The sequence below is a fragment of the Marmota marmota genome, unplaced genomic scaffold (genome assembly GCF_001458135.2).
Source record: "Marmota marmota marmota unplaced genomic scaffold, marMar, whole genome shotgun sequence".
NCBI lineage: Eukaryota > Metazoa > Chordata > Mammalia > Rodentia > Sciuridae > Marmota > Marmota marmota.
Window position 1 is genome coordinate 8,364,972 of NW_025999925.1, and position 15,598 is coordinate 8,380,569.

The 15,598-nt window shown below is 35.0% G+C and overlaps 1 protein-coding gene across 2 annotated transcripts in view; it reads left to right on the forward strand.

The window, feature by feature from the left end:
* The window catches only part of Msh3 (mutS homolog 3), a 183,564-nt gene extending 168,095 nt beyond the window's left edge, over positions 1–15,469 (forward strand). For both annotated transcript variants that reach the window (XM_015497854.2, XM_048800207.1), the window contains exons 21-23: positions 3,478–3,607; positions 12,225–12,396; positions 14,737–15,469. In XM_015497854.2, coding sequence (XP_015353340.1) covers positions 3,478–3,607; positions 12,225–12,396; positions 14,737–14,839 — 405 coding nt within the window. In that variant the 3' untranslated portion in view covers positions 14,840–15,469. The remainder of the gene's footprint in view (positions 1–3,477; positions 3,608–12,224; positions 12,397–14,736) is intronic.
* Positions 15,470–15,598: the final 129 nt, after the last annotated feature.

Genomic DNA, 15,598 nt, shown 5'->3' on the forward strand with positions numbered 1-15,598 from the left:
CCCCCCCCCCCCCCACAGAAGATAGCTTTCCTTTGGTCCTTAAGGACTCCATTCTTTACACTGCTCTGTGAGGGTCATGGGGCAGCATCTGTGGTCTTAGTTGGGATGGGTTATTTGGCTTCACAGGACTGATTTCCTTGTTACCTTGCTGTGAATGGCACAAGTGATACAATAATGTACAGTCATTGGCCACATACATAGTAACCTTTCAGTCAGCCAGCTACCAAACAGATTACAATGATCCTGTAAAATTATATTGTCCATGACATCTTTGCCATCTTAGTTTGTGTATGTATACTTGATGATATTCACAGACTGGACAGATTACCTCATGATAGGTTTCTCAGAACATATTCTCTTCATTAAGCAACATATGACTGGAGTGTCACACACAGCTTGGGAAGCTCCTCAATGTCATAGATACTCACCATGGAAATATCCTTGATGGCTATAACCTCTACTGTGTATCACATAAATGGACTTAGTGGTTTTATCCTTGGGCATGCTCCCAGTGATTGCCATTTGTGCAGCAAACAACTGCACATGGCCACAGTCCTTTGGCATGAGTGTTGTTCCTTCTTTTACATGTCATCCTAGAAGTGAAGACCCAAGAGAGACCCAGATTTTGTTTAAACATTTATTTAGATTATATAGATAATGATGGCATGTTTTCTCCATAATAAATACTTTTTATTATTCTTTTTTTTTTAAAAAAAATTCTTACTTATTTGAAAAACTACCTTAATCATTATGGAAACTACATATAATGGAAATTTGGGTAAACTCCTGTCAGTGCCACCCAATCCACATTTTAAACGTTGATTTAAGAATCTTTAGGAATAAATTATGACAGAACTGAACTTGGTACCCTAGAGTTGGATTTCATAGTTTCTGCTAGATAATACTGTTAGTTAGTATGACTGTGTAATAAATTATGACCTCAAACTTAATGTTGTAAAAGGATTTTCCAGAAACAGGAGATTTAACCTTTAAAAAAAAAAAAAGATATTATTTCTTAGAGAAGTTTTAGTTTCACAAGAAAATTGAAAGGAGATTGACAGAGAGATTTCACACGTACCCCTGTCCCCACCCTTTCACAACCTCTACTATTATCAATATCCCACCAGAGCAATCTATTTGTTACAATTGATTAACATGTCAGTATCACCTAAAGACCACAGTTTACGTTATGGGTTTGGTCAAATGGGTAATGACATATATTCACCATTTTAGTATCAGAGTATTTTCACTGCCCTAAAAATCCTGTTTTTGCCTTTTCATTTCTCTTCCTGGAAACCCAGTAAACCATTAATTATTTTACTGTATCTGTACTTTTGCCTTTTCAGAATGTCATGTAGCTGGAATCAGACAGTATGTAACTTTTATAGACTGGCTTCTTTCACTTAGTAATATGCATTTAAGTTTCCTCCACATCTTTTCTTTTCTTGATGCCAACTACTATTCCATTGTCAGGGTTTACTAAAGTTTATTTATCCATTCATCTACTGTTGTATATCTCAATTGCTTATAGTTTTTGGCAATTATGGATAAGAGACTGTAAACATTTGTGTGCATATTTTTGTGTAGACATGTTTTCAACTCCTTTGAGTAAATACCAAGGAGCATGATTGCTGGATCCTATGGTGAGATTATGTTTAGTTCTGTAGGAAACTGTTAATTTGTCTTCCAAGGAGTCTATACCATTTTTTGTTCCCATTAGCAAAAAATTAGCATTCCTATTGTTCTGCATCCTGGGCAGCATTTGGTATTGTCAGTGTTCTTGATTTGGGCCATTCTTAGAACATTTAGTGGTATTCCATTGTTTTAATTGATACTATTTAATTTGCATTAGTACAAATTAAAACAGGTGGACTATTTTTTTTTCTGTGCATATTTGCCATCTGTATATATTCTTTAGTGAGATATCTTTTAAGGTTTTTGGCCCATATTTTATCCAGATTTTTTGTTTTCATGTTGTTGAAACATCATGAAAATTGTTTAAGGATGACAGGTCTTTTATCAGTTGTGTTGTTTGCAAGTATTTTCTCCCAGTCTGCCATGTCTTCTCGTTGTCTTTTGCAGAGCAGAATATTTTAATTTTAATGAAGTCTAGCTTTTCAGTTCTTTCCTTCATGAATCATGCTTTGCTGTTTTATCTAAAAAGTTATTGCTAAACCCAATCTAGACTTTTTCTGCTATGTTATCTTCTAGGAGTGTTTATTGTTCTGTGTTTGACATGTAGGTCTGTGATTGATTTTGAGTTAATTTTTGTGTAATATCTGTGTCTTGGTTCATCTTTTGCATGTAGATATCCAGTTATTCCAGCATCGTTTGTTGAAAGGAATATCGTTGTTTCATTGTGTTGGTTTTACCACTTTCTCAAAGATCAGTTGGCTCTATCCATGAGGGTCGATTTCTAGACTATTAATGTTTTATTGGCCAATTTGTCTAATTTTTTCACCTTTGCAACAAAGTTGTTGTTTTAACTTTATTTTATTTACTTATTTTTATGCAATACTAAAGATCAACCCAATGCCTCACGTATGCTAGGCAAGTGCTCTACTATTGAGTTTCAACCCCAGCCCTACTACAATGTTTGGATTACTGTAACTTTATAGTAAATCTCAAAGTTGAATGGCATCAGTCCTTCAACTTTGTTCTTTAATACTGGGTTTTTCAGGTTCTTTTGCCTCTCCATGTATACTTTAGAAATAATTTGTTGATATCCACAAAATATCTTATCTGAATTTGTTTGCTATTGCATTAAATCTTTATCAAGTTGTGAAGAACTGACATCTTGACAGTTTTGAGTCTTCCTACCAATGTGATTTATCTTCTATTTATCTAGCTTTTTTTTTATTTCATTGGAGTTAAATAGTTCTGACATGTAAATCTAGTACATATTTTGTTAGATTTTTTACCCAAGTATTTAATTTTGGGAGTACTAATGTAAATGGTATTATATTTTTTGTTTTAAAAATTTACTTCTTCATTGCTGATATGTAGGAAAGCAGTTGACTTTTTGTATATAAACTTATATACTGCCACTTTGCCATAATTACTTATTAGTGTTAATGTTATAAAAGACAAAAAAAGATGGAAAAGAGCATTATTGGGACATTCAGGGGAAAATATGGACTAAATGTCTTATAATAGTAAGCTTCTTGAGTGTAATAATTTTATTCTGGTTATATATTAAACTGTTTTTCTTCTTAGAAGATAAATGTAAGTTTTTAGGGATCATGTCTGCAACTAATTCTCAATGGTTCAGGAAGAAGTGTGTATATGTCTCTAGGGAGAAAGGAAGGAAGGGAATATGACAAACTATTAACAATTAGTTGTTTAGATAAAGACTATATTGTATTTTCTTGCAATTTTTATGAAGATTTGAATTTTTCCAAAAATATTGAAGAAAAGCTTTAATTAAAGTAAAATTTAAAAATAAAATAACACTTACTATGTATCTTATTGCTCTAGGTGAAATCCTTAACCCTGTTTGTCACCCATTATCCACCAGTTTGTGAACTAGAAAAAAGTTATGCACAACAGGTGGGGAATTACCACATGGGATTCTTGGTCAGTGAGGACGAAAGCCAACAGGATCCAGGTATGAGATAATCCTGCAGTAGGTATAATACTGGTTTTCATGTTTGATAACTCAGATTTTATAGGAATATGAACTTACTGCTTATTAATAATGAAAGTTATGAATGTCAGTTATAAATAGCATTTGTCCAAATTCATTTCCTCTGAGCTTTGGGTCAAGCAAAGTATGTATTTATTTATTTGTTATCTTTGATTTCTTTTCTGATCCTCCTCATGAAGTGGCAACTCTTTTTCCAGATGTAATGGTTAAAGATGAAGGTGACATTAAGGTTCCTCTTTGTTCCTTACATTCTTACATGATTCTTACCATCCCGGGAAAGATGCCTTGATAGTCGAGTGCAGAATATTATTAGTCGCCTTCAAAAATAACTAGTATTTTCCTCAAACTATTATTTAACATTAATTACTAAGGACTATATCCTATACTGGATATGTATTTTATTTTTTTATAAGGAAACTGAATCTCATTCAGGTAAAGTAGCTTGTTCATGTCAGCTATATAGGTAGGAGCTAAACAGCCTAGAATCCATGTTTTTTACTTCCAGGTCCTCTTTACTTTCACTCTGCTAGCTCTCCAGCAGGGGATCTACAGTATTTTTTCTGGACTTTGCAGTTATTGCTACTATCTCAGAAATGAGACATTTTATGAAAAAGAACACCATTAGCTAGTAGAAATAAATTCAAGTTCCTTAAGTAATCTAGTAGGCTTTAACATATGTATATTTTTTTCCTATCTAGTAGTAGTTTTTTTAAGCTGTCAGCCTGTGGTGCTTTGCAAAATTGGGGAACTATAATGGATTTTCCATTATCCAAGATACTCCAAAGTCCAAATTTTATTTTGGAAAAGTAATAAGAACAAACCTGAAAAAGAAATCAGGCAACTGGCCCAAATAAAACAAAGTACTGGACCTAAGATAAATTTAATGTTAGACAATTCCTGCCTTTTACCACCAGGCAGACTTGAAAAAACACATCATAAATTCTCTCATGGAAGTAGTTTCAGATCTATTAATCTGCATCCAATATGACAGAAGAAGACTTATAAGCTAAAACCCATGAGACAAATAAAATAAAGTTCACCAGCAGGGAAGAAGCAAAATCAGTGCCACTAAGCATTTGATGTGAACTGACTGCTAACCTAGAGCATTATCCCTTCCCCTTAAGTGTTCTGGCATTTTATTTTATTGATTTAAAAGTTTATCCATGAGCATAATTCTTAAAATGAAATGATAGTAAAGGCTTCTGCTAACAAGTTTCTGTCCCTTCACTCCATGGCCCCCCCCAACCCAAGTCCAAGGCCTTTGAACTCATTCTTCCATTTCTGTCATATTTCTAAATAATTTGCATGTTTTCTATCCCTTGATCCATCAGCTTGACACATAATTGATGGAACTCTCGTTGTGTTAGTTGGGACTAAGCCTTCCCTTCCTCTGATCCCCTCCAATATAGTCGTTCCACATTTTTTCTATTTCATTCATGTATGTTGTTTTAACTGTTATTGCAGAAGAAATATTGTCTACTGCTGAGCCAAGTATGGAAGAAAAGTACATTTTCTTTCTTTTAAAGGCTTCTATTTTCTTAAAGATAAGAATTGCTTCATTTCTATTTATGTGTTTTGTTGTTTTCTTTGAGTCTGTAGCTGAATCTTCTTCTACTCTCCAATAGCTTTGTAAAATGTCTCTCTACACATTTTCCCACATAATTGAATCTATTTTTCCTGCTGGAGTGCTTTGTCCTCCTATTCATTTGAACAAGTTGCTTTCTGGGCCTGCCGCACAGCTATTGTCCTAAGGCTGCCTTTGTCCTGGGAGTTCTCTAACCCTCCCTTCTGTGCATTTGATTGCAAGGAACAACACAGTGGACTCAAAGTGGCTCAAACAAAAGATGATACTCTATGTAATCTCACATTACAGGATCCTCTGAGGAACATAGGACCTCCCCATTCCTCCTCTTTGCAGTTCTCTAGGCTGTCTTCTTTGCCTGGCTGATTCCATCATCAGACTAGTGGCAAGATTGCTGCAACTCTTTTAGGCATCTCATCCAGAATTGACCATGTCCACCAAAGGAAAATGAGCTACCATTTCTTCTATTTTATCTTATTATTTTATTTTTTAATTGTTAAATTTTACTTAATTTTAATTTAGTTGTATTTATTTGATATGCTAGGAATTAAGCCCAGGGCCTTTTGCTTGCTAATCACCCACTCTGCCACTGAGTTACACCAGCAGCCCCTCCTATGACTCTTTCTTAGAAATGAGGGAACTTTTTCTGAGTTTGCCTTTTATTGTCTCATAATTGTCCCATCCCATTTCAGAATTGAATCACATCTTCATTGTCGTTTTGTTTTTGTTTTTGTTTTGTGCTGGAGATTAAACCCAGGGACCCTGTACCATTGAGCTACACCCGTAGGCCTTTTTATTTTTTGTTTTGAGGCAGAGTCTCCCTAAATAGCTGAGGCTGGAATTTACAATACTTCTTCCTCATCCTCCCTGAGTTGCTGGGATTATAGGCAAGTGCCACTGCACCATGATCCATCTTCATTCTTTTTTTTTTTTAATTGGTTCTTCTTAGTTATTTTGATAGTAGAATCTACTTTAATAAAATTATATAAGCATAGGATATCTCTTATTCTAATTAGGACCCAATTCTTGTGGGTGAGCATGACAGTGGGTTTCATTTAGGTATTTTCATATATATAGGAAAATTATGGTAGATTTGTTTTACTGTCTTTTCTATTCTTTTGTTGTTGTTATTGTTTGTTTGTTTATTGCACAACTATTCAGGCAAAGCTTTAATTGAGGGCAAAAAAGAGAAAGGAAAAGGGAGCTTTATGACCAGGTGAAGGGAGCAGCTCTGAGTGAAAGAGAAGTCAAAGCTGCCCCTTATTTGAACCATCTAAGAGTTAGTTGTAGACATGATTATACCTCATTTCCAAACAAGTGTGCATCAATGCACATCACTTAATAACAAGAACATAACCACATTGAGCACTTGTAAATGAAAATACAAACTATTTTTTCTCTCTACTGTCACATTCAATACAGCACAAAATATTTCTTTTTTTTATATTTTTTTTAGTTGTAGATGGACATAATACCTTTATTTTATTTATTTTTATGTAGCATTGAGGAGGGAATCCAGTGCCTCACATGCGAGATGAACATTCTACCACTGAGCCACAACCCCAGCCCCTAATATATTTTTTTTAATTTGTTCTAATTAGTTGTACATGACAGCAGAGTATCTTTTGGTTCATTGTACACAAATGGAGCACAGCTTTTCATTTCTCTGGTAGTATATGATGTAGAGTTGCACCATATGTGCAGTCATACATGTACCTAGGGTAATGATATCCATCTCATTTCATCATTTTTCCTACCCCCGTGTCCCCATCCCTCCCCCTGTTTTGCCCAGTCAGAGTTCCTCCATTTTTCCCATGGTGTCCGCTTCCCCCATTATGGATCAGCATCCACTTATCAGGGAGAACATTCAGCCTTTGGTTTTTTAGGATTGGCTTACTTCAATTAACATGATATTCTCTAACACCATCTATTACCTGCAAATGCCATCATTTTATTCTCTTTTAATGCTGAGTAATATTCCATTGTGTATATATAACACAGTTTCTTTATCAAATACATTTATATACATCAGTGATGAACCCTCTGGAAGAGAAATTAGGAAAACAACCCCATTCACAATAGCCTCAAAAAAAAAAAAAAAATCTGGAAATCAATTTAACAAAAGAGATGAAAGACCTATACAATGAAAACTACAAAACACTAAAGAAAGAAATTGAAGAAGATCTTAGAAGATGGAAATATATCCCATGTTTTTGGATAGGCAGACTTAATATTGTCATAATGGCCATACTACCAAAAACCTTATAGAGATTTAATGCAATTCCAATTAGTATCCCAACAACATTCCTCATAGAAATAGAAAAAGCAATCATGAAATTTATTTTAAAAAATTAGAGATCCAGAATAGCCAAAGCAATCTTGAGCAAGCAGAATGAAGCAGGAGGCATCCACAATACCAGACTTAAACTATACTACAGAGCGATAGTAACAAAAACAACATGGTATTGGCACCAAAGTAGACCAGTGATACTGAATAGAAGACACAGAGACAAACCCACATAAATTCAGTTATCCCATATTTAACAGAGGTGCCAAAAACATATGTTAGCGAAAAGATAGCCTCTTCAATAAATGGTGCTAGGGAAACTGGAAATCCATATATAGCAAACTGAAATTAAACCCCCATCTCTCACCTTGCACAAAACTCAGCTCAAAATGGATCAAGGACCTAGGAATTTGACCAGAGACCTGCGCCTAATAGAAGAGAAAGTAGACCCAAATTTTTATCATGTTAATTAGGTCCTTAACAAGACTCCTAAAGTGCAAGAAGTAAAATCAAGAATTAATAAATGGGATGAATTTAAACTAAAAAGTTTCTTCTCAGCAAAAGAAACAATCAACAACGTGAAGAGAGAGCCCACAGAGTAGGAGAACATCTTTACAACACGCACATGAGATAGAGCACTGATTTCCAGGATATATAAAGAACTTAAAAAACTCTACACCAAAAGAATAATTAACCCAATTGATAAATGGCTCAGGAGCTGAACTGACAATATCACAGAAGATATACAATCAATCAACAAATATATAAAAAAAAGTTCAACTTCACTAGTAATTAGAGAAATGCAAATCAAAACTACTCTTAAGATTTCATCTCACACCAGTTAGAATGGCATTTATCAAGAATACAAGCAACAATAAGTGTTGGTGAGGATGTGGAGAAAAAGGTACACTCATACATTGCTGGTGGCACTGCAAATTGGTACAACCACTCTGTCTTTCCTATTCTTAAGCCAGTCCTTACAAGTGAGGATTGCAAGAATGACTTTGATTTGCCTAGATTAGTCAGGATCAACATTTGGAGCTGGATATGAGGACACTATCCCCTGAGTTAAATGGTCATGGAACTAATTCCTTATACTAATATCAGGGTTTTTATTTTTTTAGAGGTGGAATAGGTTTTATGTAGGGCTTGCTGACATCAACCGAACAAGGTAAAATTTTTGAGACTTTGCATGAATGAAATGTCTTCATTGTATCTTCATATTTGACTTGTCATTGAGCTAGGGCTAGAACTTGAGGTTAAAAGTAATTTTCACTCAGAATTTTGAAGGTTGATTTATTGTTCCCTTCCAGTATTGCTCCTGGCTATATTTATGCTTCATCTGTTAGCCTGTTAGTCCTAATCTAATTCTTCTTCTAAGTTAGAGGTCCTTCCATAAGTCATCAGGAAAGTTTCCCAAAGTTTCTTTTAACTGGCTTCTAAGATGTTCCCTATTTCTGTTGATGTGGTAGATAAAGTAATGGACCAGCCATCAGGAAACCTGTGTTTTTGTCTATTGCAACCTATAAAATCTTAGACAAGTCAGCTAACTTTATCTATCTTTAAATTTTTGTGAATCTATCCTAAAAGTGTCTTCAGGAATTATTTGATCATCAGCACACATCTTTTTAATAACTTTTAAGGAAGTTTGGCTTCAAAATAAATATTGCTATTTTCTAATAATAAGCAGAAACTTGAATTATTACATTCATTAATTCTAAAAAGAACCAAATGTGTTTTCAAAATATCCACTTTAGAAAAGGGCGTAGCTCATCAGTAGAGTCCTCACCAAGAACTTTTGTTGTGAGGTTATAAAGAAATGAGTTGTTTTTATTTATCTTCTCTCCTCCCTGGTTCCCTCTGCCTCTATGTCTCCATCCTACACACACACTTCCACTCAAGGAGAATAAAGGAGTCTTGAGGCAAAACATAATGAAAAGAGGTCCCCGAGGTGATTAAAAATGGCCACATTCTTTACCTGGTGTGAGAACTACAGTAGTTAATACTATGGTGGAGACCAGCATATGATGACAAGATTTAGTTTGTGCTGAGGTATGTGAAGGAAGGCATTAGGACAGTATAATACATTATATAATTTAGCTGTGGTTTATAGCTATTATATAACATGCCTGTGGGTATGTGTGTGTGTGTATGTGTGTGTCTAGAGATAGAATAGGTTTTCAGACTTTGTATAAATGAAAATGTCTCCATTATACCTTCATATTTGATTTATAATTCAGCGAGGGCTAGAACTTGAGATTGAAAGTCATTTTCATTCAGAATTTTGAAGGACTACACCAAAAAACATTTTGCTTTCTTTTGGTGGCCTGCTGCTGTTCACTTCACTATTTGTCTTGTGAGCATCAAAGCGAAACACAATCATCCAGGTTTGCGGACACTGGTTTCTGCATACATGTGTCTTCCCTAATCTGTCCCCACCCACTTCCTCACCTGTTCTTTGTGTTCCTTAAGTTTCATTTGAAGCAAATGTTATTTTTAGTGGTTTGTAATACACGTTGGAGTCTGTGTACTCCTGAGCACATCAGTATTCTTTTTAACTCCCACTTCTAGCAGCCACTCTTAGAAAGCTATTATTTGTCTGCTGCCGAGTTCTTGGAGGAGGATAAGGAAAATTCCATTGTATTTTTTCACTGTTGTGTTCAGTCTTTTTTTTTCCCCCCTTTAGTGATGAAAAAATGAAAGCATTCACATTTGACAAATGAAATAAGAAAAAGCTCTTGATAAGCTTATAATCGGTGCTAGGGTCACAAAATCATTATAAATTGGGTCCGTTTTGGACATTTTTGCCACACAGTACAGTTATACTGAATTTTATTTAAAAAGCTGCATAATCCTGTAGTGCATTAAGTTTAACAAAGGTTAAACTATGTGCAGTTTTATCTTCATATTATTGTACTTCATTATATCCTAGTTCTTTAAAAGTTTTAAATTCATGCGTATGTATTTGTGTGACACACTGGGTTCCCTGGGAATCAGATTCTGAGGTTTGCATTCAGGAATTTTATTGGAGAATGTCCTCATGATCAACCCAGAGGGCAGGACTGAGAAGTATTGTGCAGGGTTGGGTCTTAGGCTTTAGAAAACTCAGCAGAGAGCTCGGAGGCTGGGTTGGTCCTTAGGAATTACTTCACCTTAGAGTTATAGGGCAAGGTCTTTATATACCCTTCATTAGTTAGGTTTATTAGTTTGAAATAATTTGAAAACAGTGTATAATAAATCATATAGTGGCTTAAAACAACAAAACACATTTATCATCTCTTCATTTTCATGGTTAGAATCCAGGGGCAATTTAACTGAGCACCTCTGAGGTCTTTCAGAAAGCTACATCAAGGTACAGCTCAGGACAGCAGTCACTGGAAGCCTTGATGAGATAAATGGCTTCCCAGCCCTCCTACAGCTTTTGGCAAGCTTCAGAATGCAGAATCTACTTGTAAGCTCACCCATATGGCTGCTGGTAGTCCCTCGCTGACTACTGATGAGAGTAGTTTGCATGTGAGCGTCTTCACAGAGCAACTTACAACGTAGTAGCTGGCTTTCCTCAAAGCAAGCAAGAAAGTAAGAGCGGCCAAGACAGAGGGCACAGTCTTGTGCAACCTAATTTCTACAGTGACATCCTATCACTTTTTATCATATTCTGTTTGTTAGAAGTGAGTCAGTAGGTTCAGCCCACACTCAAAGGGAGAGAATGACACAAGGGCATGAACACTAGAAGACAGGAATCTTTAGTGGCCATGTTAGAGGCTACATGCCTATCCCTATAGCAGCCAGTTATTGGATGCCCACTGCCCCAAGAAAGGAGTGGACCCTTAGTGAAGCAGCTCTCTTCAGCTGCAGTCATTCCCCTAAAGAGGCCCAAAGATAGGGTTGCAGGCTAACAATCTTCCTGGCTAATGATAGCTGGGGCATAAACTCTTCAATCCTAAGTGGCATCTAGGTAGTACTCAACAGCCTCCACTTCAGTATGTATATCTCTTGGGCAATCAGAATATTTAATAAACCAGAACTTTTCAGTCTCATTATTTAGGCTATGCAACATGTAATATTTCCTTATCTGATTTAAAAGGAGAAAGAAATTATGTTGTATCATGTATCAAAACCATTGTTTTTTGATATAGAAGTTCAATTAAAATCTTGCAACAAAGAATTGTTAAAAATTGTTTTAAGTGAATAAAGATCTTAAATGCAAAAACATTTTAAAAAAATTTTTTTTATTTGTAGTTGGACACAATACCTTTATTTTACTTATTTATTTTTATGTGGTGCTGAGGATAGAATTCAGTACCTTGCCCGTGCTAGGCAAGAGCTCTACTGCTGAGCCACAACCCCAGGGCCTTAAATGCAAAAACATTTTTAAAACTCTATTTACCATTTTTCTAGATATTTAAAATTGATTAAAGTACCTAGTAAATGGCTAGGATCAATAGATTCTTTTTCAGATTGTAAAATTTTTTTGTTTTGTTTGTTTTTTTGTTTTAATTAGTTACACATGAGAGTATAATGATCTTGACGTATCATACATTTGAATCAGATGGGGTGTAATTTCTCATTTTTCTGAGTGTATAGGTTGCAAATTTTAATAGAATAAAATTATAAGCACTTACATCTCTTCTTTTGTCCCCTAATATGTCAATTTTCTGGTGTGATTTTGATCACCTATTGTTTTGTTCTGGTTTGTTTTTTTCCCCTAGGTGAAGAAGAACAAGTGCCTGATTTTGTCACTTTTCTTTATCAAATAACCAGAGGAATTGCAGCAAGGAGTTATGGACTGAATGTGGCTAAACTAGCAGATGTTCCTGGAGAAATTTTAAAGAAAGCAGCTTATAAGTCAAAAGAACTTGAAGAATTAGTAAATGTGAAAAGGTCAGAATATTTGTGCTGCAGTTTTTGGTTTATAATGAAACCTTTCAAGTTGCCCAAAGAAAAGGATTATCCTGTAAAGTTAACATCAGATCTGCTTTTAAGCACATTTTCAAAGATTCTCAAATATTTAATTACAATGAAGTGAAAACAGTTCTTGGCAAAACTCAGGTGAATTCAGTCCATGTTTATCATTTTCAGTTTATCTTTATTGGTCAATCAGTTCTTGATTAAGGTGCAACATTGTTTTTCAGTCATTTCCCTGAAGAATTAAGTTAACTCTATGTATGACAACGTATTAGCTGCTAAAAGCATTCAATTCTATACAGTTACTGAAAGAAACTTCAATATTTAAAACCACAGAGGACTTCTTTTATTCATAGATTTCATTCAGATAGGCAATGATTACATTTAAAAATGAAGAATTTTGTCAGAATATGAATGAAAATAATAGTATTATGTGATCATGGACTCACCATGTATCCACATTTCACTTGTTTGGGGAATTGTTTATGACAAATTTTTCATTGTAAGCTGGCTTCTGTCACCTAAAATGCTTATGTGAATGTTTTCTACCTTTTCACCCTTGATACCCAGCTAGTAGGTAGTCAGTATATAAGTTAATCTTAATATATACCTGTTTATACTTCAGAAGGGAAATGGTTCTAAGAAAATATCATACTAGTAAATAGCATCTTATAGCCTTTTGTATCCTAAATATAAATTGTAAAACAACATAAGCTCCCTGTTCCTGTACCTCTGCTTTGCCTGGAGAGTGTCATCTGCTGGGGACAGGACAATACTGCCCTGGTTGATAGCCACATGACCATGAGTGGACAAGATGGTTGATCAAATAGAAAGTCTTGGTTGGCCACCAGTGGTCCCTGTGTTACACTCCAAGCATATTAATTAATTCTGGAACTCTTTACCATATGTCAGTATTGACCTATTATTATATGTAGTATTGGTTGAAAATTAAAGAACAGTTGCTAACTTCTGTTCTGAAGTGGAGTTGTGCAGTGCAATCAGCTTCTCTCTCCATTTCCCTCCCCTGGTTCTGCATACCTTGTAATGGTGTGATGGTTGTGTTGACCAAGTCCAGAATACTGTGAATGCTGCAAATGACACTTAGCCTCCTCTGTTGACACTCTCTCTAGATAATTTCCATAGTGCCAGATCAAAAGCAAAGTGGCATCATTGGTTTCAATCATTTTCTGTTACGAGGCAAATTAATGTAAAAGTTTTCCAGAGAGCATATTTTATCTATGAGAATTTAAAAATAAATTTAGCCTTTAATCATCTGCAAATTCTAAATCCTTTCTTGTCATCTTTGTTATTATTGGGTTTTTTTTTCCCTAAAGAAAGTTGTGCCACAAAGGATACATGTACAAGCTGGCAATATTTAGTTTATATTTGTTGCTTTCTACATAGCCTATAAAGCAAAAGCAAGAAAATTCACACATTGCTTATAAATATTTTCACTCTTCTGACTAGTGTGAGGCATTTATAAAGTTATCTTGATAAGATCAGAGAATTATTGAAAGAGGTTGCATTGAAATAAATCAGATAATTTATCTGGACACTATTTGTCTTGCCCTTTTGCTGAAATTTTGTGCCTTCCTGTGGATTTTTTACAGTAGTTAATATATATTGAATGGTTACTGTGTGCAGAGACAAGTGTGAACAGTCATTTGTAGCAGCCTGGACACTCACTCATTACTGTTCTTATTGCTTTATGTACATTAACTCACTTAAACCCTGTGACAACCTTGTGAGTTGGGTAGTTTAGAGAAATGAGGCCAAGTGAGGGAAAGAATTGACCCAGGGTCACACACCTAATTGGAGATGGGGCAGTGATTGGAACTCAGGTTCTCCAGCTCCAGACGCTGAATACTTAACTGGGTTGCTGTTCTGCAGGAAAAATTTAAGTCTCAGTAACGCTGACATTTTCCTCTTTCATTAGCCAGCTTTATTTTATTAAATCAATTCCACTTTTGGAACTCTCAGCAGGAGTGCTTTTGTTGTCAGGTACAGATAGGCACACACACACACACACACACACACACATACACACAGTCCCCCTCTGGCAGAGTTAAGAGGGGAGAAAGTTGCACTGTCCCCTCTCTACAGGGAGGGATTGTAGAAGGTCACATGGAGGCAGTGGTGATCTATAACTTCAATTCCTTATTACAGCAGCAGCTCTGCAAGGTTGGTGCTGACACAGTTTCCTAACATGGAGCCTACTTGGTATTATAATGGCATAGGTTTTTCTTAGCTTTCCATGAGATGTATTGTCCCCGACAATTTCATTTCTAAATTAAGTATGTTGTTTTTTTTCTCCAGGAAAACACTAAAGTATTTTGCAAAATTATGGATGACCCATAATGCAAAAGACCTTCAACAGTGGACAGACAAGTTTGAAATGGAAGAAATACAGACTTCCTGATTGAAATGAAGACTACTTTTTGAACAAAAAAAGGAGAATTAAAAATACAAACTGTACAAAATAACTTTCCAGTAACAGCCCATCTTTGTGTGACATGTGAGCATAGGATCATGTCCATGGCATATTCCTTGGGAAGCAGACTTCTTCCTCTTGTGAAGAAAGTATTTTTCAGGTTTCTGACCTACTGCATCTTTAAAGGATAAACACTTTTGAATATTAAGGCTTCCGTATGAAAATTAGAAAATTCACTGAAGTTTCACATAAAGTCAAAATCTTCCAAATAAAGTCTACAGTGGTAGAACTGAATACATGAACATTTGGAGAGTGATACAAAATTTTAATTCATATTTCTACTTGTTTCATTTCAGATAATTGGCAACAGGGTAAATCTGGCAGAAATCTACCTTTCTTTTTGAACTAAAATAATTTTATAATGCCACCAGTTTATTCACCATGAACATAAGCAGTTTTGATAAGAAATAGAACTTCTAAGCTTTTAGAAACTAGTGCACAGAGTACAGAAAGAATAAGAACATATGAGATGTAAAGAGTTAAACATTGTAGTTAGTCTTAAGATTGTTGGATGAAATTATTTTGTCATTCATTCAAGTAATAAATGTTTAATGAGTACTTGCTATAGATTATGGTATATCCTGTTGAATTCAGACATTGTTCAGTTGTCATTTTTTAGATTTAACTGTGAAACCACGGTTGCTGCTCATAACAAAGCAATATTTAGAACAGAACTTGCTTATGTTG